This window comes from Mus musculus, chromosome 10, assembly GCF_000001635.26.
Source record: "Mus musculus strain C57BL/6J chromosome 10, GRCm38.p6 C57BL/6J".
NCBI lineage: Eukaryota > Metazoa > Chordata > Mammalia > Rodentia > Muridae > Mus > Mus musculus.
Window position 1 is genome coordinate 127,320,991 of NC_000076.6, and position 27,074 is coordinate 127,348,064.

Genomic DNA, 27,074 nt, shown 5'->3' on the forward strand with positions numbered 1-27,074 from the left:
AATTTCCTGTGTTAAGGTCAGTTAAGGTCTGGCCCCCTAAGCTGCTAAGGAGCTCATCCCTTTGTCATTTCTAGTTCTTGACGGCTCCTTCCACACAGGAGACAGTCCTCAACCAGTTCTTGTTAAGCATAGAAATAAAAAAGGCTGGAGAGATGGCTTGGCAGTTAAGAGCTCTGGCTGCTCTTCCAGAGAACCCTGGTTCAATTCCCAGTACCCACATGAGGGTTCACAACCGCCTGTAACTGTTGATCCCAGGGATCCAACACCGTCTTCTGGCCTCCTTGGGCAGCAGACATTTGGATGGTGCTGAGACATACACACAGACCAAACACTCACACATACAACAAGAATTGCAAATGGACGGAGCCCCATAATAAACCCGGGGACCCCTCCAGAAGGTTGATGCATAGATCATGCGCCCTAATGTGTCCTAGACGGGGCTGAAGGAGATATGCACTCTTCTTTTTTCCTTTCCTGCTCGCTTGTTTTTTTAGTTTTTCTGGTTGTCTGTCTGCACAGGAAACACAAAGCTTCGAGTCTGAGGCAGTTTGGGTGGTCACAGGAACACTGAGGCCTGTGTGAGCTTAAAAACGGGTCATGGCATAACCTTCCCTTCATCATTGTCACCTGTACTTTTGTCTGTGTTCTGCTCTTAGCCTGGCTCCTCCTCCTCCTCCTCCTCTTCCTCCTTATGTGCAGCTCAGGGCTCCCTTCAACATCCAGGATCAGGTCTTTCTGACCCTGGAACATCAGGTAACCTCGACAAGGTATCTAAAGATCACCAAGCTAGGTTGTCTTCTCAGATTCCCTGCCTTGCTTGCTGGGTAGGCTGCTGACCACATCCTCTCTCACCTTATTTATACACTTCCTCAACAGACACATCACACAGAAGTTGGACCCCCCCCAAACCTGTGCTGATCTCTCTCCCCTCTTCCTCTCGCCCTAAGGGTCCTGCACACACACACACACACACACACACACACACACACACACACACACACACACAAAAACACACACGCTCACACACACTCTTCAAACCATGCCCTTCTGTACGGAGGCACCAGCTCCTATTTCCTTCTGGAACTTCAGCACCCCCTTTTCCTATAGGTGACAGTGCCAGCCACCATGTTCTCAGGCCGGTGGTGGCCAAGTATCTGGGGAAATCTAGGGCTGAGTCTACAAAGCCCTTCTCAGGGACCCCAGCTCTGCGCCCTCTATCCGTTCACTTACACTGGGGCAGATGGCCGGCAGGTGTCTCTGGCTGAAGGTGACAGGTTCCTACTGCTTCGAAAGACCAACTCAGACTGGTGGCTGGCGAGGCGTCTGGGCGCACCCCCCAGCTCTCGGCCCATCTTTGTTCCAGCTGCATACATGACAGAGGAATCAATCTGCTGCCACAACCCAGCAGACACTACCTACAACAGCTCCCTCTGGACTCCTGGTAAGTAAGCTTTGAGCCTCCCCCCTCTTCACCTTTCCGACTCTCTGACTCTTCCCGCTTGAGCGCTGAGAGCACTACTCTGTCTTACCTTCTGCGGACTCCTTTGATAAGCCTAGTTCTCACCCAAGCCACTGTGGCGTCCCCTTTACACTCTTAGCTCTAGGGCCCGTGTCACTTCCCGGCAGCCTTGCCCTGCATTCCTAGACAATTCCCAAGGTCATATCTGTCCTCACCTGCCACTCCTTCACATCTCTCTTTCCAGGGACAAAGCTGTATCATGGCTCCCTGGAGGAGCTCTATCTGCCTCAGGAACCCCAGGTTGCTTCTGGGCAGCCTCTTCACCATCCCCACAAGATGTGCAAAAGTGTCAGCACGGGCAATGTGAAGGCCTGCTCCCTGAAATCCTTCAAGGAAGGGCCAGGAGAAAGGTCTCACTGGTGGATGACAGAAGTTGCTGTGGTGAGTTACAGAGCTTCCTGGAGCATAACTCAGAGCTTGGTCGGCCGCCTGCACTACAGCAGGGTGGGGCGGGATCTATGTGAAGTGGTGAACTGGACACAGCCTCCCTCCCTTAAGTACTGAAGGTAGGAGAGGGGGACACAGACAACACCCCTCCCTTAAAGATCAGAGAGGAGGGGAGAGGGGGACAGATGGACACAATGAGGAGAAGAGGCTGAGGTGCTCTGAGAAGATCTCGCAGGAGCAGGAAGAGTGGCCATAAGCAACGTAGGGGATGAGAAAGGACAGTCGAGTTACAGAGGCCCTGGAGGAACAGGGTATCCAGTACAGCCAAAGGAATGTCAGCAGACTGCTTTTCTCCAGTTCTAACTCCTAGCCCAGGGCAAGGTTTGTCCTAAAGTCCTGTCTTCAAGTCAGGACACTAGCAAGTTCCTTCTAACACTGAGTGCCTTGGTCAGCCCCTCCCCCACTCTGTTGTCAGTTGTATTTTGAGCCAGGGGTCTTAGTCCGCAGTAGGCCCAACTCGCCCCGCTTCCTTTTGTAGTTCAGACCGACCTCAAACTCCAGCAGCTGTCCTGCCTCAGCCTCCCAAACGCTGGGGTTGCTGGGATTACGAGCAAGCCCAGTGTACACTCTCTCTTTCACGGGTGTATAACAAGTCTTTCTCTTCCCTAGCTCTAGCGTAGTCTCTCACTTCTTGGTGTCTTCTTTTACTCTCGATGGTGTGAGGACAGGTCACTCTCTCCTCCCCCCCCCCAAAAAAAAAGCCTGTTCCCCTTTCCTGCAGCTCTGGGGCGGGGTTGCGTGGGGGAGGAGGGAAGTTGGCAACAGGAAGTGAGGAGAAGAGCAAAGACTGTGAGGGGAAGAATTTTTTAAAAAACAGCCAGGGACTGGGGTTTCTACCCATGTACCAGGGCCCCCCCCGGGCCCGGAGCTGACCGTGAGTAAATGGGAGAGAGATCGGGAGGGACAGGGGCAGAATAAGTTTTCTCCTCTTTCCCAGCTTCTCGCTCCTGGGGCAGGCAGGATCACATCCTGTCACAGCTCCCTGTGTACTGTAATCTGGCGGGCCTTCTCCGACGTCCAGGGTCCCTGGTCCGAAGCCCTTGCATCCCCTCGCATGCATTACAGGAGGCTGAATGGCTGCGAGCAGCTCCCAACAGAATTCTAAAGAGAAAGGCACTGAGTGTCTCTTTCTTCAGCTCTCAGACCATTGAGGCATGGACCCCAAGGAATTAGAATTACCCCAAGAGTCTTATGCTGGGGAATACAAGGTTGGGGTCCTGATCCCAGCCAGAAACGGAACTTGTCTCCCAGGAAGACGGTTCACAGTGTTCTGACACCTCTTCAGACCTTCCTGTGGCAGAGACGGAGCTGGGACAAAGATGAACAAGGACCATGCCTTTACCAGGACTGCCTAATTACAATTACCTTTTTTTTTTTTTTTGAGACAGGGTCTCCCTATGTAGCTCCTAGTTCTGGCTCCCCTGAAACTCACTATGAAGACCAGGCTGGCTTTGAACTCACTGAGATCTGTCTGTCTTTGCCTCCCAAGTGCTGAGATTGAAGGTGGGCATCACCATGCCTGGCTTTGTGATTACCGCTTGACTAAACCTATTCAAACCTGAACTGCATGTTAGAACCCTAAAAGCAGAATTGGGGATCATCGGATCTATTTATAAGACTGATCTGCTCTCACTGCGGCCACATTTTGTATGTATAGGTGTTTTGCCTGCATGTATGCTCCTATTAACACCTGCATGCAGTGCTCTCAGAGGCCAGAAGAGGGTGTCAGGCCTCCTGGAACTGGATTTACAGCAAACTTCAGCCCTAATGAGGATGTTGAAAACCCAGCCAGCACCCGCCCCTCCCCATCCCGCCCCGCCCCGCCCCGCCCCTCCAGAAGGTAGCCAGTGCTCTAAACCCACATATATCTTTCTTTGTCCTTTAGCATTGTCTCTTTGATTGATTACTGGGGACAATTAACAGAGCTTAGATTTCTAGAGCTGCCAGGACACAGACTTCGGCCCTAACAATGCCAGTAGCGCCTGGACCCCACCTGGGGATGGCGCTCGTGTGCGGCCCTCCCCTCCTGTTTCCCCTCCATCTTCTGTTCTCCGTTTCTCTCTGGGGCTCTCAGAAGGTCAGAAGAAAGAGGAATTTTGTGAGAAGTGTTAAGAACAGTGGAGGTAGCATCCAGATGTTGCTTTGTCTTCCCCTAAACTCAGAAACCGGGCTCCATGGAGCAGACAGAGACTTTGACTAGGGACAGCAGTGCCCTACAGCCTCAGGAATGGCTCGATCCACAGGTGAGAACCCTCCCACTTCTCAGTCACATGTTAAAAAGTTAAATTTATATTTTTAGATTTATTTATTATATGTAAGTACCTTATAGCTGTCTTCAGACACCCCAGAAGAGGGCATCAGATCTCTTTACAGATAGGTTGTGAGCCACCATGTAGTTGCTGGGATTTGAACTCAGGACCTTTGGAAGAGCAGTCAGTGCTCTTAACCGCTGAACCATCTCTCCAGCCCCCAAAGTTAACTTTTTATGACCTTTCCCCTATTCCTTCTACGGCCTGGGACCTCTAAACCGAAGGTTCTTCTTCCTGTTTCAATCTCCCACCCTCAGGGTTTACCAAGCCTCAGCCAAAGCGTCCCATGGCTTGCTCTCTCTGAACAGCCGGGAGCCTTGAGGCCCTGTTCAGCTCTGCCACAGCTCCTGGATGACCCCCACGTGGTGAGTACTTCCTGTCTTCGAATGCCAAGATCCTTTCTGCATAACCCTGCAACACCTGCTCCTCTGAAGCATTTTCTTTCTGGGTGTTTGCGCTTCTCTGGTCTCCCCCACCCCAAACTTTAACGGTCCCCACTTCTGGTAGATTCCTTAGAAACTCTGGCGGCTGTGGGTGGCACAGGGTGGCTTACAGACGGTACTCCATACCCTTCCCAGGAAGAAAGGTCAGGCCTGCTCAACATGACCAAGATTGCTCAAGGAGGGCGCAAACTCAGGTGAGAGCTCAGAATATGCCCGGGGTCTGGGCTGGTGGATTTCACAGGGTAGAAAGCCGTAATGGTGCGGGGAGCTCAGGCACTCCAGGTGAAATTCTAAAATGACCTTTTAACTACCTCTCCTCCTTCCTCTCCTCCCCCACAGGAAGAACTGGGGCCCTGCTTGGGTGGTGTTAACTGGTAGCAGCCTTGTGTTTTACCGAGAGCGGCCACCGCAGTCTGCATCCCTCCAAGGCTGGGTGAGTATCGGCCAGGGGGGTGCTGCAAGGGTTTGGGGTTACTGGTTTGCGCCTCAGGCCGACTGAGGCGGAGGCGGCGAGGAAGGAAATGGAGAGGAAGGTACAGGAAAGAGGAAGCAGCTCACCTCCCTGGAGAGGGAAGCGGTGAGGAAACAAAACTCTTTGCCTCAGTTTCTCTCATAATTGCCAGGCGCGGGCTGGGAGCCGGCCGGAGAGTAGCGTGGACCTGCGCGGGGCGGCCCTGGCCAGCGGGCGCCAGCTGTCCAGCCGCCGGAACGTCCTGCACGTGAGTGTCTTCCGCGCGTCCCCAAAGACAGGGTGACCCGAGGTCGCTCGTCCTCGCAGCGTTTTAGGCACTCCTAGCTAACACTCGCCTTTCCCCCGCCCGGCTCCCCTACCCTCCACTCCCAGATCCGCACGGTCCCGGGACATGAGTTCCTGCTGCAGTCGGACGAGGAGACCGAGCTGCGAGACTGGCACCGCGCGCTGCGGACTGTCATCGAGCGGCTGGTTAGAAGGGTGCAGACCCTGGAAGGCACCCGGGAGGCGAGACCCCGGAAGGGGGGACCCCCCGTGGGCCAAGAGAGCTAGGGAAGGGCTATGGGTATCGGACAAGGAAGTCTCCGATAGAGCCCTGCCTTTGACTCCTGCTGGAATGTGGGGCTCTGGCACCGAGGTGGGGGTGCAGATGTTCTCCTGTCCAACCTCCTACCCCGGCCGCCCGGGTCTAGGATCGGGAGAACCCCCTGGAGCTGCGTCTGTCGGGCTCCGGACCCGCCGAGCTGGCCGAGCTGAGCGCTGGTGAGGATGACGAATTGGAATCGGAACCGGTGTCCAAGTCCCTGATGCGGCTTGGCAGCCGCAGAACTTCCAGTACGAAGCGGACCGGAGCTGGCCGGGCTGGGGTGCAGGGAATGGGTCCTCCCCTCAGCTCACTGTCCTGGGTTTTGCAGGTCGGTGTGCAGAGGGCACTGACCAGAAGAACCGCGTGCGGAACAAGTTAAAGCGGCTAATCGCCAAGAGACCAACCTTGCAGAGCCTACAAGAGCGGGGTCTGTTCCGAGGTAGGGTGGGCTGGGCCCGCTGGGGCGCTGCTCTTCGTATCGGCTTTACTAGAGTCTTTATTTTGTGTAGATTTTGTTTTCGGATTTTATTATTGTAGAAACAGGCTTTCGGTATTTATATCAGGCTTTACTCAAAGTTAGGCAATCCTCCTGCCTCAGCCTGCTTAGTGTTGTAGGGATAACAGGTAAGAGGCACCATGCCTGGCCTGATAAGTCAGTTTTCAGATCTTTTATATCCCTGATCTTAGCATTAACTAAAACTCTAGTGAGGCTCAAAGTAGAATTTCCAGAGCTAGATTCCAGTCTGAGTCCGCCCCTGCCTCCCCCAACCCCCACTGCCCACCCTCATCCCCCGTTGTTTGCAGGTCAGAGGGAGGGCCTACTTGCTCCCAGGTAGCAGCCAACTCCCCACCTCACTCCCTTCCTCTGCAGACCAGGTTTTTGGCTGCCAGTTGGAGTCGCTGTGCCAACGGGAAGGGGACACCGTGCCCAGCTTTGTCCGGCTTTGTGTTGAGGCCGTGGATAAAAAAGGTTATTTTTCCGAAGACACCCCCCAACACCCGCGCCTCTGAAACCTCCCCTTCCCCATGCTCCAGTCCTTTGCCCCCATCCCTGCCTTCCTCCTGACCCCTCTCTCCCTCAGACCACTCCCATACATATTTTAGCGTTAGAGACCTCATCCTTGTCTCCTAGGTCTAGACGTGGATGGTATTTACCGGGTGAGTGGGAACCTGGCCGTGGTCCAGAAACTCCGCTTCCTGGTAGACAGAGGTGAGACAACTTGGGAGGAAGTCCACACCGCCTCCAACACCTCAGAACCCAGAGTGGTTCTGAGTGAGGGAGTTGGAACCGCATGCCTAAGCTACTGGTCTCTCCTGTATGTTGCAGAACGGGCAGTGACCTCTGATGGGAGATACATGTTCCCAGAACAGGCAGGACAAGGTACTTACATGGGAAGCTCAAAAAAAAAAAAACAGCTTTATACTCCAATTAATCCCCCATGTCCTTGACCCTACCCTTCATTTGTTGTCCTACTATGCTCTACTATGGACCATCCCCACATTCTTGTGACCTGGCTTTGATTGTATTTACCCAGAATTCCTAGCCTTTGAGTCAGGAATTCTCTGGCTCTCCTGAACCTTCAACTCGAGGAACCTCTTACCCCCCCCCGCCCCCCCTTCTAGAAGGCAAATTAGATTTAGACAGTGCCGAATGGGATGATATTCACGTGGTCACCGGAGCTTTGAAGCTTTTTTTCCGGGAGCTGCCACAGCCTCTGGTGCCTGCATTGTTGCTGCCTGACTTTCGTGATGCCCTTGGTAAGGGTTGAGGGCTTCAGATAACACCCCTGACGTGGGCGGGCATGTAGTAAAGAAGAGAACAGAGGGTCCCTTCTGACTTTACTGGGGATAGAAAATAATTTATATGGTAACCCTCTGAATTATTCTCGGAGGGTGGGGATATGTGTGTGAATGTTTGCTAAGAGTTGATGTTGGGCTTTGTGGAAGAGTGGAGGGCTTTGGTTCTGCAGCAAGGCAAGCTTACTGTGTGTAAGGCCCACAAGTACCAGACAAGTGATACCATCAGGGGACATGGGAAAGAGTGAATTTACACACCTGGTTGTAACCCTTTCCCCAAGTTCACTCCCTGTCCTTGCCTTTACCCTCCCCAGAACTTTCTGAGCCAGAGCAGTGCCTCTCCAAAATCCAGAAATTAATAGACTCGCTGCCGAGGCCCAACCATGACACTCTGAAGTACATCCTGGAGCATCTGTGCAGGTCAGGGGGACTCAGCAACCTTGTTCGTGCTGGTGAGGATGGAGTGGGTGTTCACTGGGGACCCTGACCAGGGAGGGTGGGGACAGGGAAGCACTGACTTGTGTCTGGGCCTTTGACTAGCTCAGCCAAATGAAGGAAATGAGCAGAAGGAGACAAGGAGGGCTCTGTGGGAGAAGTGAGAGGATGGTCTTCCTTCCCTGGCCTTAGTCTCCATGGGGCAGGGTAGCTCCCTTGGTTGAGCTGTACTTGGGCACATAGAGTGTGCTCCTCCCACAGTGCACAGAGGACACTAGGGGCTGTCCCTGCAGCTGAGAGTCAGGCACTTGGACCCCACTTGTGCCTCCAGACTGCATCCTGAATGTTCCTCCACTGGTCCATCTCTGTTCCCTGTTGGGTCTGTTCTTGCGTGTGGAAGGATTCCAGAGTGACTGCTGACCTGCTCAAACCTAATACTGCTGTACTGGTCTGTAGTGGGTAGTTATCACCTCTCTTCCTTCCCTTGGCTCTGCCCTCAGGGTGATAGCACACTCGGATAAGAACCGAATGACCGCCCACAACCTGGGAATTGTGTTTGGACCGACACTGTTTCGACCTGAGCAGGAGGCCTCTGACATGGCGGCCCACGTATTCTACCCCGGGCAGCTGGTCCAGTTGATGCTCAACAACTTTGCCAGCCTCTTCACTTGACCCAGGCGAGGAAGAGGAAGGCGCTTCCTGTGATTTGTCAGCTAGCCTTTGGAGAGGGCTGGCGGGTTTTCTGTTCTGAAGATACAATGTCCTCCCAAGGGACACCCTTCATTTCCCGCTCCAGTCTCACTTGAGCTCCTGGCTAAGAGGGGTTGCTGAAGGGGAAGGTATAGGAGCCCGCTTCTGCTCTCCCCAACATGACAGGTGATGCTTGTTCTCAGTATTCCTTTATTGTCAGGAAACTGTGTCATTATTAAAGTTTGTTCTTTCCTGGAACATACATAGACTAAATACAGCCCCCAGCCCAAACCTCCCATCCCTGGGCACCTCATGTAGCCATTTAGGAAATACCATCTGCTTGGGGTTCCTTACCCTTTTAGGCACTAGAGTTGAGGAATTGTGTCTCTCCAGGCAGAGACCCCAGCAAGACACTCATGTTACCCACTGCCATGTTGGGGGGCCCAGAGGGAGATGGGGTGTTTTTAGAGCTGTCCCCTTGCTCATGGGAAAGAGGAGGGCTCAGGCCCTGGGCCTCATCTAGGATAGCCACAAAGTCCAGCTGAGTGTTGTCCAGGTCAAGAGAGTCCAGAGCGTTACACACCTGCCCTTCAGGAGGAGGGTACAAGGCAGGGCCTGCTCCTAACCTGCCCACCTCAGGATGGCCACAGCTGGGGTTGGTATCCCCCACCTTGAGGGGCCCATAGCAAGGGGACAGCGGGGGCAGAAGTCGGGGTGGTGCTGCTGGCCTGTGGGAAGGCCTGTTTACTCCCACGGTGAAAGTTTCATGGCAGGGTGAAGGGGCAGGATAGGAGCCTGATTTGTGATTGGCCGAAGCAGGTGCAAAGCCAGATCCATATGCTGCCGCCGCTGCTGCTGGGGTCTTGGCAGGGCTCTGACTAACTTGGGAACCCCCCAGAAACTTGGGGCTCTGGTATGGGAGTTCCTGGTTGGGGAGCCCTCCCCGGTTTCTTCCCTCCCACAACAATTCCTGCTGCGACTGAACGTAATTACACACCAGCTGAGCTTTGAGCTGTCCTGTGGAATGAGAGGAGGAGGGGTTGAAATTGAGGCCAAGCCTGGGTTCTGTTGAGAGATAACCATGGGGAGGCTGAGGATAGGGACCCGACTGGGGATACTGGGGCTGAGGGAGCTGGGGATGATGTGAAAACAGAGGCTGCGGGCCTGGGGACCCTTCACTGGGGTGGGCATTGAGGCAGGGTGCCAATCCGGTGGAGTCAGACCCCACTGGGCACCCTTGTTCTGGTTTTACCTGCACTTGTCCATAATGCTCAAGTCGAGGACACTGGCTATAGGCAGCACCCGGAGCCTTATTGCTAGGGTACACCCCAGCATGAGAAGGGAACTCACCCCAGTTTTCTGGGGTGGGATCAGGATAGGAGACCTGCTGGGCACAGTGGCCAGGGCCATAGTTGGTTGGTGGACCAGGCCCAAGAGGCAGGGAACCTGGACCCCTAGCTTCATAAGGCTCAGCTGCCGTCCCCTCGGGTCCCCCATATCCCAGAGTATCAGTGGAGGAAAAATCCATGTATGGGTTCAGACCATTGCCCATCACAGAAGTTCCAACCTCTGGCTCCTCCTGTAGCCCCCTAGTATCCATGGCAACATTTTCGGTGATGCTGGGGGGCTGTGGCGAATAGACAGAGGTAGGGTGGTGGGGATCGAAGTTCCGTCCCGTTGCCACACTAGGGGGCGTGTGGACACATCCCAGGCTCTTGAACCGCTGGACTCTGGCTGGAGCTGGGTGGTCAGCAGCCCGGGCTGGGTCACTGGCCCTCCGAGTGACCCCTGCATTTGGGTTGTATCCCGGGTACTCGGTTCGGCTTCTCCAAGGAGGAACAGAAAGACCTCCCATCCGATCCAGGCTGTGAGCTGCAGTGGGCGGGGTGCCACTCCCCCTGGCTGAAGCATATCTGGCACGGAGCATGTAGTGCTGAGCAGGTGTGAGGCCAGGTAGTGACGATGCCCCATTCTCTGGTGGGGTTCCCGGCGGGAAAGGGGATGCCAGGGAGGACCTGCGGCTGACTGTGTAAGCAGAGCTCATGCTGCTGGAGCTGCTGCTGCGGCGGTCCAGGGAGACTGGGGGGCCCAGACGGCGAGACACAGGTGCGCCTGCAGATGACAAGGAGAAAAGGCAATGGTTGGGAGCCCCTCCATTCTAACTCTGCCTTTCCCACAGGATAGCTTGGGCCTGGAACCTCCACCCTAGCTACTCTGTCTGTCTCCTTCTTTCCCCACACGTATTCTGCTTCTGCTTCCTCAGTGATTCTAGGCAGCCATAGTTTGCGCACTGCCTCACAGTCGTAGGGAGAACATACCAGAGATGTACTACTAAACACACTATTCTACAGCGGCGGGACTAGCGGTGTGTACCACAACACCTGGCTAAACATCTCGGTTTTCTGATTGATGGAAGGGAAAAAATGTCAAGGAAGGAAGGTACCTTTCAAACGATAAAAAGATGCCAACGTGGGGCTGGAGAGATGGTTCAGCAGTTAAGAACACTGACTGCTTTTTCAGAGATCCTGAGTTAAATTCCCAGCAACTCTATGGTGGCTCACAACCATCTATAAGGGGAACTGACGCCCTCTTCTGGCATGCGGGTGTATATGCAGCAGAGCACCCACAATAAACTAAACCACGTGGCAACTCAAAGTGTAGCCTGGTCACATCAGCCTCTGGGCAGCAACACCTCCCACATCCGGGTCTCACCAGCGTGGGTTAAGCTGGGCAGTTTGAGACCCCGAGACCCTATGGGCCGGAGCTGATGCAGCTGATCCAGCCTAAGGTTCTCCAGGCGGCGAAGCGTGGAGAGTCCGGTGGCCGAGACACAAGGTCCTTCATCCAAGCTGGACAAGTCCTCAGTGCTGCCCCCGGCGTTGCCGGCCATCTCCACGCCGCTGTCCGTGTTGGCCGCACTGCCTGCTGGGGAGTGGTCGCTGCTGCAAGAGGACTGCGCTCCGGGGCTCTGCTGCGGCTGTGAGGAGGATGAGAACAGAGGGGGTGGCACACGGCCCAACTCCCTCCTGGTGAGTGGCTGAGACTGTGAGGGTTGAGGACAGACATGAGAGGCGGAGTCGGGGTGGGGGTCGGGGTGTGGGGGGGGGGGCACACTAAGAGGGCGAGAGGTTATGGTAAACTAGAAGGAAATGAGAGGACCCCGCTGGAGTACGGACTCCCGAGACTGAGGCTCCATTTCTGCGTAGTCCTACGACCCTGATAATTTCTCCTTGCCTGTTTCCTCTTGTTAAGAATACACAAAATAGGGGGCTGGAGAGATGGCTCAGTGGTTAAGAGCACTGACTGCTCTTCCAGAGGTCCTGAGTTCAAATCCCAGCAACCACATGGTGGCTCCCAACCATCTATAATGGGATCCGATTTCCTCTTCTGATGTGCCTTTAGACAGCACAGTGTACTCATATACATAAAAAAATTTTTAAAAATACACAAAACATACACGTCAAAGGCTTGGAACTATATATGGTTAGGTGTTATCCAGAAACACCTCCCTGACCATGCGTTGGACCAACTAAACAATTGACGATGATAACAGCTGGAGAGATGGCTCAGAGGTTGAACGCACTGACTGTGCTTCCAGAGGTCCTGAGTTCAATTCCCAACAACCACATGGTGGCTCACAACCATCTATTATGTGATCTTGGCGCCCTCTTCTGGCACACAGACAGAACTGTACATAATAAATAAAAATAAATCTTTAGATTTGGGGTCACCTATGGAGCAACACTGAAACAAGAGGCAGCCAGGCTGGGCTGGCCACATAAGTCTGATGTATGTAGGAGGAGATGCTTAGGAAAGGGCTAGAAGATCGTCAGTAGAGCATGAGTGGGTATAGAGGTTAGGCTTCCTAGGCTGGCTCACCATGGCACTCTCGGGCACAGTCAGTCTGCTCTCTTCCCTGCCGGATCCTCCTTCCCTTTCCCGCTTGGGCTCCACTGTGGAGAGGGGCTGAGCCCGTGGCAAGGGGCCATCCCCTCGATGCCGCTTGGTCACGTGGGCATCCGGACCATGCACTGTCTTCACGTGTTTGCGGAGCGAGCTGGGATCTGTGTAGCGCTTGGTGCAGCCGGGGAGCTTGCACACGTATGGCTTCTGTTGAATAGAGAGCCAAGCTAGAAGGCCAACGGACCAAAGCAGAGGAACCCAACAGAACGGGGGTCAGGGAGGCGGGGGAAGCTCCGAGGCAGGTGAGTGAGGGGGATGCACAGCATCCCAGGAAGTTGGGGGGGGGGGAGCCCTTGAGTGGAGGAAATCCTGAGAGGCTTAGAGGAGGCTTAGGAAAACAAATAGAAGTGACCCTCAAGGCTGTTAGGCCACCTAAATTCAGAAGCTGAAGGAGTCGTCAGGGCTCTACTTTAGACTGACTCTTTGGCTGGTTATACCAAAGTGTGAACTCTGGTTTCTCACGGGAGTAAGGGGCTCTTTATGAGGGATACTTAGGCGGCAGCTTCTCATGTCGCGGAGGGGAGTGGGTCTCAGTTTAAGTGCTCACCTCATTGGAGTGGGTCCGATTCTGGTGCTTGGCGCGGTCACTGGCATTGCTAAAGGCCTTGCTGCAACCTTCTTGCTCACACATGTAAGGCTTCTCACCCGTGTGCGACCGAAGGTGCGTCTTGAGGTTTTCAAGGCGTGAATAGGACTTCCGACAGCCTTCAAACTGCGGGATGAGAAGGGGCCAGGCATGATCTCAGACGGGACGTGGAGATTTAAGGATTTACACCAGAGAAAATAATTAAAAAATGGGAGAACATGGCGACCTAGGAGAATCCCAGGATTAGGGCACAAAGACAAACAGGAGCTAAAGGCAGAGGAAGCCGGAAACAGCGCAAGGGGAGGGATGGCATGAAGTACTGAGCATCTTGGAGCGGGTCACCCTGCACAGGGCTTAGATGATCCAAGAGTGGGGTCATCTGGGGATCAGGCTTACACTTGTGTCCATCATTATTAGAGCAAGATCTATCCACTAGGCAATGAAGTAACAAGAGCACTAAGTGATTCAAAGGTTTTTTTTTATTTTACTACTACTACTACTATTTTTTTTTCTTGGAGACAGGGTCTCACAGTGTAGTTTTGGCTAGCCTTGAACTCACTATGTTAGACCAGGCTAGCCTCAAACTCACAGAGATATGCTTGCCTCTGCCTTCCAAATGCTGGGGTTAAAGATGTTCACCACCATGCCCAGCACATGTTTTCATTTCTTTTAAAATCAAAAGGGACTGGGTAGTGGTGGCGCACACCTTTGATCACAGTGCCTGGCAGGCAGAGGCAGGTGGAGCTCTTGAGTTCAAAGCCAGCTTCGTTTACACAGCAAGTTCCAGGACAGCCAGGGCTACATGGAGAGACCTTGTCTTGAAAAACCAATAAGTAAATAAATAAAGAAATAAAATATCAGAGGGGGAAATATGCTTTTTTAAGACTTGGTTTTTCGAGACGAAAATATGCTTTTTGATCTGAAACTTTGTTTTGTTGCTTATTTACTTATCAGATCGAGCCTCACTGTGTCACCCACTGTGGCTATCCTGGAGCTCATCATGTAGACCAGACTGGCCTAAGAGTCAAGAGTTCTGACTGCCTGTGTGCCTCCTAAATGCTGGGATTAAGGGTGTGTGCCACCAGGCCTGGTTTGGTTTTTGTTTGTTTGTTTGTTTTGTTTTTAAAGATTCAGTTATTTATTTTATCTATGAGTGCTCTATCTGCATATACATCTACATGACAGAAGAGGGCAGCAGATCACGTGGTCATGAGCTAGCATGTAACTGCTGGGGATTGAACTCAGAACCTCTGGAAGAGAACACAATGCCACTGACCCATCTTTCTAGCACCTTGCTTTTGTCTTTTTTTGAGACCTAGCCTCAAACTCTTGATCTTCCTGACTCAGCTTCACAAGTGCTAGGGTTACAGGTGTGTACCACCATACCAAAAACATTTTAGGGCCAGCAAGATGGCTTGGTGAGTAAAAGTGTCTTTAGCCAAGCCTGGCACCCTGCTTTTGATCTCCAGGACCCACACGGTGTAAGGAGAGAACTAAGTCCTGAGAGTTGTCCTCTGACCTCCATATACACACCTTGGGAAGCAAGCCCCACCCCACAAAAATGCAATATAACATTTTAATATATATCAGTATGTTCATCTTTCTGTCGATACAGTCTTCAGCGAGATTTTTAACATTTGCTTATGAAGGAAGGAACTTTGAGGCCAAGTCAACTAGGACCCTACCTTGACTTGACACCAATCTAGGGAGGGATGGGTACCTTACCGTGCACTTGTGTGGCTTCTCGCCCGTGTGTCTGCGCATGTGCACCACCAGCATGTATTGGGCCTTGAAGGGCCTCAGCTCCCTGGAGCAACCTCCCCAATGGCACACGAATTCCTTCCGCTCCCCGTGGATATGCTCACTGTTGATGTGCTGAGGAGGAAGAGGGAGAGGCTTTCCGAGGTCCCAGACCCTGAACCTACTCCTTCCAGCCCCACACTCATCACCTCAGCTTCTCCTCTTGGGGGAATAAGAGTGGGGAATGCAGCTCCGCCCATACTTCAGGTCTTCTAGCTTACTAGAGCAAAGATACTCTGGGCTTCAGTCTGCAGGACTGAGCATGCAATCTCGGACCTCAGTACGCTTGAACCTCTTGCCTTTAGTTAGACCTCAAAGCTCCATTTAGTCTCCTTCAGGCTCCCACCAACCATCTGTTACCCCCTGGGGCTCACGTGCACCAGCTGCTCCTGGGAATCGAACTCCTGGCTGCAACCATCCCAGCGGCAGTCTGTCTCATACACAGACTCAGGCTCAGGCTTCTCCTCTCTCTCCAGGTCCTCCCGCCCATCCAGCATCCCCAACAGGTGATCCTAGGGTGAGAGACACAGCCCTTAGGGTCATTTGTGCGGCAAGGTTTGTTTCACTCAGGTCCCTGGGGAAAGCCCTGCCCCTCCCTTACCTGTGTGCCTGTGGAGTTGGGGCTAGACATGTCCCCTTCCAAAGGGTCCTCCGGGCACTTGCCAACCATCATATCCAGCTCTGACTTCAGCTTCCCCAAGGGAAGAGGTGAGGGTATTGAGGGTGGAATAGTCAGAAGAGAAAACAAGCCAGGTCTTCCTGCCTTACAGACCCCCCACCCAAATCCTGAGTATGAGGGCTCTCCACAGTCTGCCCTGGTAAACGGGATGAACAGAACGGTGCTCTCCTCTGGGAGAGTCTGAGTCCATGTTCCTTGTACCAAACGCTTTTATATCTGCTGTCTTCCTTCACCTGTCCCCTCCCCCTTCCCCCACAATTGTCCTGAGCTGGAGAAGACAACGTGGAGGGCCCCACCTGGCAGGTTGCACGTGGTCCCCGGGACTGGGGGTGAAGCATCATTGAACCCCGAGTAGAGTCATGTGGTACACAGGGCTGGACTCCATAGGGAGGTGAAGTTCCTTTTTGATGACTCATCTGAGGTGGGAATCCTAAAGAAGGGCTAGGTGGAGAAGAGGCTGTTAGTGAAGAGAATCAGCCACCAGGAGTCCTTGCTCTGTCCTGCAGGTTTCTGGGAGGTGTGGTTGAAGAAGCCCTGGGGAGGTCCTGAAGAGGGTTCCAATGCGTTGGGGGAGGGGAAGGACTAGAGCTGGGCTGGAGGTTTGAAGGGTCTGAGTCTTCTAGTGGGTGTCAGTACATATCTTGGGGGCCTCTTAATCTGAGGCTGCCAGCACCTCATGGTACCAATGGAGAGATGGCCGTAGGAACCGCCCGGAGATGTACAGCGAGAGTTGATGAAAGCCACCAGGGAGCTGGGTGAGGTCCGGATTACGGTTTGCAGGTCGAGGCTGGCATCAGAAAGGGGCGAGATGGAGAGAGCCCGCTTCTTTGTTAATTTGACTGAACTCCGAGGAGGAGGAGGAGGAGGAAAGAGAGATCCTAGGGCAGGAGACAGGAGTTAAGATGTAGTAAAGGGGGCTGGAGAGATGGTTCTGTGGTTAAGAGCACTTGCCGTTCCTTCAAAGAATCTGAGTATGATTTCTAGTACCCACATCAAGCAGTTCACTACTTCCTGTAACTCCATCTCCAGGGATGGTCCCACACCCTGGGCCTCAGGGAGGGCGCCAGGACCTGCACAGCCTCACACAGACATATACATTGTTACAAAAATAAAATTACAATGGGGGGGAAAGATACTGTAAAGGTACATTGTATCCCTGCACTTGGTGGGTGGGGCCTCGCTCAAAAACCTTGCTGCTTTTGCCTTGCTCTGCCTAGAGCCTCTTGATTGATTGTCCCCTGGTTGCCTTTGTCTCTGGATGTTTCTTACCTTGAGTTTGGCCCTAGCTTCCCCACCTTCTCCTGCAGAGCAAGTCCCAGACGGGCAGGGGCAGGGGGGATTGCCCCAGTGCTCACCTTCAGTGCAGCTGCTGGTCTCTCTGGCTGCTCCATAACCCTGGGACCCTGACATAAAGTTGGCTTGGTGGCAAAAGGGCAGACCAGAAAGTCCTAGAAAAGAGAGACAGCTGGAGCCAGGTCTTTGAATGGGGAATACAGGGCTTACCTTAAGACCCAACATAAGATATGATCCCAAACTCTAAACATACATGGTGGTGTGTGTGTGTGTGTGTGTGTGTGTGTGTGTGTGTAAATCCTCCTGTAGATAGGAAACTAGAATGCGCTAGGGATGGAGTTGAGAGGATCCTGGCGCTAGGTGAGACGACTGCCAAGTCCTCAAGGCCCAGGGACTGGTAAATGTATTCACCTTCTGTTCCCATGCTGGGGACTCCTTGGCTGTGGAGGGGTCGGAGACAGCATGGCTCACTATAGCTATTGACTTGTGGTGGAGTCATTGGATTGAACATGGCGTCTCAGGGAAGGATGAGGGGACCTGTGGAAAGGAATGTAGATCTGCCAGTTATAAAGATGGAACGAAACAGAGAAGATAAATGACAGTTTCAGGCACAGATCCCCCCCCCCCCCCGCCCGCCAGCATGTCCCTTGTGCCTCTAACCCTCATCTCAGAAACTGGTCATGGAAATCAATAACGTTTTTCAGCTTCCTTAAGAAGAAACATCCCAAAGAGTGGGCAGAAGCAGCCGTTCAGTCTTGGGGATCCACAGTCTCTGTATGTACAAGGGAATGTTAGGGACTAACTGATCCAACACAAGTCCTAGGTGATTTTTAATGCCATGAGCTCTCTCTACTTGCTTTTCTTTTTTCTTTTCCCTCTACCATTTCTTGTTCTGGCCATGGGCCAGCTTTGAGGTGTGTGATGGTGGAACACACGGAAGGTCTGACTTCATGCCCAGGGCTGCCGGCTCATGCCCAAGAGCAGAGCTCATGAGCAATCTCTCCAGTGTCCACTAGAGGGAGACCTCGTTTCAGTCCAGATAGACTGGTAGGGCCAGAAGAGAACACAAATGATCTGTCCTCAGACAGAGAACTATGTGTGGGAGGGAATAAGACTTCAGAGCAGAGCGTCTCCCCGACTTTTGAGTAAAAAGGATGAGAGCTAAAGTCATTCTGAGGCGGTTTAACTCTGGGTTTACCTATCCCGTTTGGTTTTGGGGGAAATCGGGAAGGGGCTGTCAGGAAAGTCTTAATGGGAATGAGAAAACGAAGTCCTCAAGGCTAGAGAGAGAGGAGCTGATGCGAGGTCCGCTTTCCCTCAACAAGTTTTTACTCCACTCCAGGTTTTTCAGCCTTCCGGGAACGGAGGGTGGGGTGGGGCGGGGTGGGGTGGAGAACCACTGGGAGCGGGCCGGCCGGCGCGGTGGGTGATCCCGGGATGCTGGGATTTAGGGTGAGGGCGGGGTAAAATGGGGAACGGAACCCGGACCCTACGACCCAGCCAAAGTGCTGTAGCCCGGGCTACCTTTGCTAACTCCTCCTTTTCCAGCCGAGACCCGAATCCCGCATCCAAGACCTCCCAGCTCGACATTGGCACTAACGTGGGGGTGGGGGGCACAGCTGGCTGGCAGCTGGATGAGGGGGCACATCTCCCGCCTCTCTCCTCTGTGACTCATTCAAGGGAAGGGAAGGACTTGTAAAGGACCCCCAGACACTAGAAGTTCCCTCAAAGTTGTCACTCTTCCTGTTCCATTGCCCGAGAGCTCCAAGAGACAGGATAAAAACGGGGCGACAGCCCCCTTCACCGAGAGCCACCGCCTACACTCACGCCTCCCTCTTCATACTACTAACTTTTCCAGTTTCAGTAAAGGTTTTCTGGGCTGGATGGGAGCATGAGAATTAGCCTACCAAAGACCCGAATCATCTTCGCAGTCTATTTTCTAGAGTCCTCTACGTACGTACCCCTTCTCCCCAACTCCCTGGAGTCGGCCCCACCCCCTTTTCCCGGTCCCGCCTTCCCCGCCCCCGTGCCTTCTCGGCCCACCCAAGTCGCCGCCGCAGGCTCTGGCTGCAGACGGCTCAGCTTCCCCGCCCGCCTGGGGAGCCCAGAAAAGCGAGGGGGGGGGTGAAGGGTGGAACATTCTTCCCTCTCTCAGCGCATCCTGAAAGCAGGCAGTAGCGCCCGGGGGGGGGGGGGAGGCACTATTGGAAAGTGGGGTCCCTATAGTGGAGTGGGAAAAAAGAAACCAGAAACTAAGAGAAAGAAGTGCCTGTGTAAATAAGGTGTGCGCGGAGAGGACACCTTGGATTCCTGGGTATCTCCGCCGGCTTCCTAAGGGTTAACCCCTATAGACCCCCGGGAACCCCCTAGTGACGTCAAGAGTGAGTCGGAGACGTCTGTCCGGCGGGGATGCCCAGAGAGATAATGGAGGGGGGTCCTTCTGAACCCCGCCCCCCTAGGGTAAATCACCCGCGTTCACGAACTTTCTTCCCAGAAGAAAACTGCCCATCTTTTCTCCCCGTACTGGAAGGAAAGACCTATACCATAAAGTCCCTGGTTCTCCGGATGCCCCAAACCCTCGGCCTCTACGGAGTTTCCTTTCCTTGATGCTGTTCCCAAAGCTAACTGTCCTGGGTTGATTGTTTCAGGGTCATGGGGCCTGAAAGAGGATTCAGAGCGGGGAGCAAGGGCAGGCAGGGTGGTCTGAGCCAGAGGAGGGGCCTCGGTCCCCAGATCCCGCTTGGGCGGGGGGCCAACAGGGATACACAAGCTGGCAGTAGCCAGTGGTCCCGCTCTGCCCCAGTAGGGGTCTCCCGGCGCCTGGCTTCAGCTGCCCCGGTGGTCCTGAGGTCAGAGGGTCAAAACAAGGTCTCCCCAGCTCTTCCTCTTCCTCGGGGGCCCTGCCCACAGTCTTTGGGAACTCAGAAGTCCAGAATTCCTAGGGATTTTCTACGGCCTACACCGCATGTTAGGAAACCCACCCAGCCTCCTCCCGAGTCCAAACCCACTCCTTTGCCCCTAAACCCCATGTGCACATCTGTCACAGCCACAGGTCAGGAGTCCAATCCCAGCCCGGCCCTCAGGGGTTCTGTTGCCTGGCACACCGCTACTCCCACCCCACTGAGCGCTCCCTTCTTTTGCGGTGGGTCCCGTCTTAGAAACACTGACGTCTTCCAACGGCGCTCAGAGACGCACCTGGAGTTCCCTCTACCACGCAGACCTCCAGCTGGCCGTCCCAACTGCTTCTTCATCCCAACCTCAAGAAAGGGAGAGATTTCTAGTATGTGGGAGAGGCGCGGACAAAGAGACCTGGGACAGACACAGATTGTCAGAAAAAAAGAAGGGGATGCAGAGAAAAGAAGGCACAAATTAAAGCAAAACAAGAAAACACCCAAACTTCCTAATTGCTCTCCCCAAACTCTCCCAACCCCATATTGCCTCTGAGCCCCAGGTCTCCTTCTGGGATAGGGTGAGTCCCTAGGCGTCAGAGCATCTCCTCAGCCCCTCCCCCATCGCTCCCAGGTGGTCTCCCGCCTGCCCCCCTCTCACCTCCGTCGGGGCGCGGTGCTCGGGATGCGTGGTCCAGGGCTGGAAACTGGGCTGGGGGGGGGGGGAGGTGTGTGGCGGGGAGGGGGGTCACAGGGCCACTGCAGCGCAGCTTCAGTGCCACCCCACCCTCCCAACCTGGCCCCCAGCCCTCCCGCCGGCCCAGCCCGCCGGGCCTCGAGCCGGGACCACCCGCGAGAAGCGCAAACTTTTTTTTTCCCCTTTGCAAAAACTTTTTCTCGCTGTTGCCACCCGCACGCTACGGCTCTTCCCGCTCACTTCCCTCGTATATCCTTCCTTCGGACCGTTCTAGAAGATGAGCTGGGTGGATAGAAGCTAGAGAGGGGGTGCCGGGCTTATGGCACCCCCAGGACCCCCAGGATCCTCCCCCTCCCTTGAGGGACCCTATACTGCCTACTACCCCCCCCCCCGCCCGAACACGCTGCTCTTGGTGGACAGTAAATCCCGGCGCGGATCCCTGGATCGGCTGTCCACGAAGAGGCTCTGAACCAGAGCCAGGAAAACATTGAGGAAAATATTGCGCGGCGGGAGAGGGAGGGGGGAAAGCTCACCCAGAAAGTTAAACCAGAAGCCTCGGTCTTCGGCTTCATTGGTCGTAACTGAGCTTTCCCCATGTCGTGGTCTGTAGGCCAGCCTCACTCTTTGGATGGAACGTGGAGCATTTGGAGAGTTGGGGTTTGGGAGAAAGAAGTTGGGTTGACTGATGTAGAGGAGGGGAGGGGGTGCGACCTATGGAACATGAAGGAAGAACACGGGCTAGAGTTCTAAGTGCAGAATGTGCATTCACAGATCACTGAGGACAGTGGTGCTCTGTGTAGAGTACCTCTCTGGAGAAACTCCGTTCTCCATCTCCAAATTCTGGACGCAGTTGCCACCTCCACACCTCTCTCTTTAAGGCTTTTCGCGCCCTCTGCTGGTCGTCCTAGCACATGGCACCCCTCGGAGTGGAAATGATTGCACTGGCGAACTTAAGGAAATTTGACAGGTTCCTGTCCCCAAAGCCCAATCGGATGCCCAGGGAGCTGCGTGAGCTCAAAGAAACAGAAGGGCACGCCAGGGAAGATTGCGAGCCCCTTGGGTAGTTCGTGATAGGGGAGTACCCTGTCTCTTTGAATCTGTGTTACCATGGTGACTGGACACAGAGAGAGGGCCTCTATTTCAGTTTCCCACCTGAGAAAGACTCAAAAGCATGGCGGGGTGGGGAGAGAGAGTCTTCCCTTAAACAGATCTCTCAGGCCATAGCGCTGTTTTTAAACCACCTTCTTGGCTCTGCAAAGTAAGTGTTTTTTGTTTGTTTGTTTTTTGTTTTTAAATTAAGATGGGCCAAGCAGTGGTGGCATACACCTTTAATCCCAGCACTCGGGAGGCAGAGGCAGGCGGATTTCTGAGTTCGAGGCCAGCCTGGTCTACAGAGTGAGTTCCAGGACAGCCAGGGCTACACAGAGAAACCCTGTCTCCAAAAAAAAAAAAAAAAAAAATTAAGATGAAGACAGGGACACATATGAGACCTAACAAGTGCAAGGAGTCACAGTAGAAACAGATAAGGGACAACACTCCATATAACTGACAAGTTACATCCATGAAATTTACAAGGTACCCACAGCCAGGCCAGACCAGTAACCACAGAGAAAGAGTTCTACACGTGTCATGTGACTTGTCTTACACAGACTGACAGTTTTGGAGCCTTTTGAGTTCTGCGGAAAGGGAAATGCTTTTGTGTTTTGATGACAGACTGTTACTCAGTAGTCCAGGCTGACCCAGAGTTTACTCAGGAGCCCAGGCTGAGCTCAGGCTCACAGCTGTCCAGGCCTCAGCCTCCCCAGTGCTTCGGTGACAAGCACAAACCACAAGACTGCTTTCTCCTGTATTCACTTAAAATTAACTGTTTTATTTCCAGGCTGTCTGGCGCACGCCTTTAACCCCAGCACTCGGGAGGCAGAGGCAGGCAGATCTCTGAGTCTGTCTGGTCTACAGAGTGAGTTCCAGGACAGCCAGGGCTTCACAGAGAAACCCTGTTTTGAGATATATATGTAATTTTTATTTATGAGTACACTGTAGCTGTCTTCTGACACTCCAGAAGAGGGCATCAGATCCCATTACAGATGGTTGTGAGCCACCATGTGGTTGCTGGGAATTGAACTCAGGACCTTTAGAAGAGCAGTCAGTGCTCTTAACTGCTGAGCCATCTCTTCAGCCGTATATGTAATTTTTATAAAATTAGTTTTTATTATGTATTTACTTGATATGTAGAAATGTCTTGCATGTATGTATACATGTATGTATACTGCGTGCATTTCTGGTGTCTGAGGAGGTCATAGAGTAAGGTCAGAGCCTCTGAAAGTGGATTTATGAGAGATCGTGAGCCATCATGTGGTTGCTGGGAATTGAGCTCAGGACCTCTGGAAGAGCAGTCCTTGCTCTTAGCCACTGAGCCATCTTGCCAGCCCCTGATTGGATGATTGCTTTTGAAACAGAGTTTCTCCATGTTGGTCCTGGTTGACCTGGAACTTTCTATGTAGATCAGGCTGGCCTTGAACTTACAGAGATGCCCTTGCTTCTGTCTTCCCAGTGCTGGGATTAAAGGCATGTACTATTATGCACATCTTTCTACTTTCTATTTAAAGTTTTAATTTACCTTTTCATTTTGTTTATTCATTTTGTGCACCCATGGCAGAGGATGTATTTCAGGATTGTCTAGGCACTGTTCTATTGAGGTGACCATGGCAATTCTTTTTTTTTAAATGTATTTATTTAAAGATTTATTTATTTATTATATGTAAGTACACTGTAGTGGTCTTCAGACACCCCAGAAGAGGGCATCAGATTTCATTACAGGATGGTTGTGAGCCACCATGTGGTTGCTGGGATTTGACCTCAGAACCTTTGGAAAAGCAGTCAGTGCTCTTACCTGCTGAGCCATCTCTCCAGCCCAACCATGGCAATTCTTATAAGAGAAAGCACTTGGGGGAAGGGGGTGGCTTACAGTTTCAGAAGCTTAGTCCATTATTATCATAGCAAGGAACATGGTGGCAAGCATCGAGCCAGAGAAGTAGACAGACAGACCCTGGTCTTAGAATGGGCTTTTGGGGAGTTTGAAGTCCACCACCAGTGGTCTTCCTCCCACAAGGCTGCACCTCCTAATTTTTATAATCCTTTCAAGTAGCACCAGTCATTGGTGACTAAGTATTTAAATATATATAAGAGCAGTTCTTATTCAAACCACCACAAGTGCCCTAGTGGGTGGAGGCCAAGGGACACTTGCAGAACTCAGTTCTCTTGGTCACTGTCTGTTTCTGTGATCTGTTGCTGTGATCAATACAGCATGATCGTGGCAGCTCATCACAGAAAGTGTTCATTAGGGGCTTACAGCTCCAGGGACCAAGTCCAGGACCATCATGGTGCCATGGGAACATGGATGGCAACGGGGCAGGCACTTGTGACACTGCAGCAGTAGTTGGGAGCTTACATCCCGAGCCACAGCCAGGAGGCAGAGAGAAAGGACATGTACTTTTGAAACATGAAGGCCTGTCACAGTGACACACCTCCTTCAACAAGAACATATCTCCTCATCCTTCCCAAAAAGTTCCACCAGCTGGGAGCAAGGATTCACATAGATGAGCCTTTGGGGTCTTTCTTATCCAAACCATTACAATTGTGGGAGCTGGTCCTCTCCTTCCAACATGTGTTTCTTAGAGATTGAACATGCTTATAGGTAGTCAGGCTTGGCAGGCTGCCATGACCCTCAGAGCCATCTCATCAACTCTCCGTTAGGGTCACAGATGTGTGCACCCTGAGATGTCACACTGGTCTCAAGGAACCAAACACAGGTTGTGCTTGTGTGGCAGGCACTTTACCTGATGAGCTGTGCTCCCAGCCCCTCTTCAACTTAAAAAGAATTTAGATATTGTGATGGCTACTCCTGGTTGTCAACTTGACTACATGTGGATTGAACTAAAATTCAGAAATGTACAAGCAGATCTCTGAGTTCCAGGTCAATCTACAGAGCAAGTTTCAGGACAGCCAAGCTTGGGCAGTGAAAAAGTTGGAAAAGAGAAAGCTGGTGATAATGTAATAGAACAAGGGGGCCATGTTCCAGCTCAAGTAAGCAACAAAATTCAGCAGCTTTGGCCATGTGGCTCTAGCTTTAGAGTCAAGACTAGAAGGGACTACTGGGACAATTGATGCTGGTTAGCTGGAGCTAAGAAATTAATGGTGATTAAGAAGAGACCAGCATCACTGAGGTGAAATCTTCTGGGAAGTGTTTTCTGAGAGTCAAAGAAGCTGTGTTCCAGAGTTAACTAAGGTTGTACCTCTGTACCTTCTGCTGCAGCTGGATTTGGTAATGTGTAAGAATCACCCAGGTGGTACTGGTTTTGAAGGTATAAGGGGTCATGGAGAGCAGCTGAGGCTCGGCACTGTGAAAGGGCAGGGAAGGCCATTGGTGAAGGTACAGCCTCAGTTGTAGTTGATGGCCCAGGACTTAAGGGATCATGCAAAGGAGGTTGAGGCTTGGGACCATGAAGAGAGCCTATGAGAGTCTACTGGTGAAACCTGCTTGCAGTGGAAGACCCCAGCATATCAGAGACGCCAGTACTATGGGATGATCACCAAGAACAGCGAGAGCAGTGGAGTGGATCAACCTGAGCTTAGAGTGCCACAAGGGCAGAGCTGGAGGAGTGATACCAGCCCTTTGGAGGAGCCCAGAAGATCTTGTGTGAATCCCAGACATTGAAACTAGCTGTAACATTGAAGTTGCCTTGGAGACAGACCCCAGGATGTTAAAGATGCCAGAGCTGTGGGATATCTGCCAAGGAATGCTGCTAACAGGGAATGGAACCAGGCCAGGAAAAGATGTTTGTTGCGGTCAACATAGATGGAAAAGGAGTTGGAGATCTGAAGAGAGTTTTGACATCAGACATGGAGATGTAGAGTTTGGAGTTTGCCTAGCTGTTTTCCTGTATTGCTGTGGCGTTAAGTGATTGTATTAGTCAGGATTCTCAAAAGTCACAGAACGTATGGGTAGTCTCTATATAGTAAGGGGATTTGTTGATGACTTACAGTCTGTAGTCCAACTCCCAACAATGATCAGCAGCAGCTGTGAATGGAAGCCCAAGGATCTAGCAGTTGCTCAGTCCCACAAGGCAAGCAGGTGAAGAAGAGAGAGAGAGTAAATCTTCCTTCTTCCAATGTCCTTATGTAGGTCTCCAGCAGAAGGTGTGGCCCAGATTAAAGGTGTGTATCACCATGCATTTAATTCCAGATGACCTTGAACTCAGAGATCTCCCTGTCTTAATATTCTGGGATTTGTAGCCACTATGCCTCAAGATCTAGATGCCAAGATCCAGGTCAGAAATCTGTATCTCCCAGCCTCCAGATTAGGATCACAAGTGAGCCTTCCAATTCTGGATTGTAGTTCATTCCAGATATAGTCAAGTTGACAACCAGGAATAGCCACTACAGTGATTGAATGAATCTCAGAAGAGACTTTGAACTTTGGACTTTCAACATTGTTGAGACTGTTATAGACTGTGGGACTTTTGAAGTTAGACTAAACATATTTTTCATTATGATTTGGCCAGGTATGTGCCCCATAGACTCATGTGTTTGAATAAGTCTATGGAGCCTAGAAAGTGGAATGTGGTGATTTGAATATGGTTGGCCCTGGGTTTGGAGAGATGGTTCAGTGATTAAGAGCACTGACTGCTCTTCCAGGGGTCATTAGTTCAAATCCCAGCAACCACATAGTGGCTCACAACCACCTGTAATGAGATCTGATGCCCTTTTCTGGTGTGTCTAAAGACAGTTACAGTGTACTTATATACAATAAATAAATAAATCTTAAAAAAGGAAAGAAAGAAAGAAAGAAAGAAAGAAAGAAAGAAAGAAAGAAAGAAAGAAAGAACACCATTGCATACACTAGCAAGCATTTGCTGAAAGGACCCTGATATAGCTGTCTCTTGTGAGACTAGGCCGGGGCCTAGCAAACACATAAGTGGATGCTCACAGTCAGCTATTGGATAGATCACAGGGCCCCTAATGAAGGAGCTAGAGAAAGTATCCAAGGAGCTAAAGAGATCTGCAACTCTGTAGGTGCAACAACATTATGAACTAACCAGTACCCCTGAGCTCTTGACTCTAGCTGCATATGTATCAAAAGATGGCCTAGTAGGCCATCACTGGAAAGAGAGGCCCATTGGACACGCAAACTTCATATGCCCCAGTACAGGGGAACACCAGGGCCAAAAAGGGGGAGTGGGTGGGTAGGGGAGTGGGGGTGGGTGGGTATGGGGGACTTTTGGTATAGCATTGGAAATGTAATTGAGGAAAATACGTAATAAAAATATATAAAAAATAAAAATAAAATAAAATAAAATGGTCATCACATTGGAGAGGAAAAAAAGAGAAAGAAACAAACAAACTTTGGTTGGCCCAGGTAGTAGCACTATTAGGAGGTGTGACCTTGTTGGAGTAGGTGTGGCCTTGATGGA

General features: G+C 52.2%; 2 protein-coding genes across 10 annotated transcripts; one reads left to right on the forward strand and one right to left on the reverse strand.

Annotated features, from left to right (window-relative positions):
• The first annotated feature begins 922 nt into the window (after window positions 1–922).
• Arhgap9 (Rho GTPase activating protein 9) lies at window positions 923–8,957 on the forward strand. 9 transcript variants are annotated; one of them, XM_006513569.4, is made up of 16 exons: window positions 923–1,441; window positions 1,704–1,900; window positions 4,129–4,209; window positions 4,533–4,640; window positions 4,854–4,912; window positions 5,058–5,151; window positions 5,342–5,437; window positions 5,563–5,661; window positions 5,883–6,024; window positions 6,105–6,215; window positions 6,648–6,746; window positions 6,909–6,986; window positions 7,104–7,157; window positions 7,400–7,534; window positions 7,888–8,025; window positions 8,509–8,956. In XM_006513569.4, exons 1-16 carry the CDS (start codon window positions 1,126–1,128, stop codon window positions 8,511–8,513), a joined length of 1,812 nt encoding a protein of 603 aa, XP_006513632.1. In that variant the 5' UTR covers window positions 923–1,125; the 3' UTR covers window positions 8,514–8,956. The 9 variants fall into 9 exon arrangements, with proteins under 9 accessions (XP_006513632.1, NP_001272714.1, XP_030100906.1 ...); NM_001285785.2 differs by having other exon boundaries at window positions 974–1,441; window positions 7,888–7,993; window positions 8,509–8,957; XM_030245046.1 differs by lacking the exons at window positions 923–1,441; window positions 1,704–1,900 and adding exons at window positions 2,696–2,840; window positions 3,355–3,469 and having other exon boundaries at window positions 4,783–4,912; window positions 7,888–7,993.
• Gli1 (GLI-Kruppel family member GLI1) lies at window positions 8,892–20,589 on the reverse strand. Its single transcript, NM_010296.2, has 13 exons — window positions 20,569–20,589; window positions 20,215–20,328; window positions 17,431–17,556; window positions 17,082–17,174; window positions 16,400–16,604; window positions 16,023–16,167; window positions 15,649–15,738; window positions 15,422–15,559; window positions 14,973–15,122; window positions 13,209–13,373; window positions 12,578–12,808; window positions 11,411–11,675; window positions 8,892–10,810 (listed from the first exon to the last, which is right to left on the reverse strand). Exons 3-13 carry the CDS (start codon window positions 17,528–17,530, stop codon window positions 9,057–9,059), a joined length of 3,336 nt encoding a protein of 1,111 aa, NP_034426.2. The 5' UTR covers window positions 17,531–17,556; window positions 20,215–20,328; window positions 20,569–20,589; the 3' UTR covers window positions 8,892–9,056.
• Window positions 20,590–27,074: the final 6,485 nt, after the last annotated feature.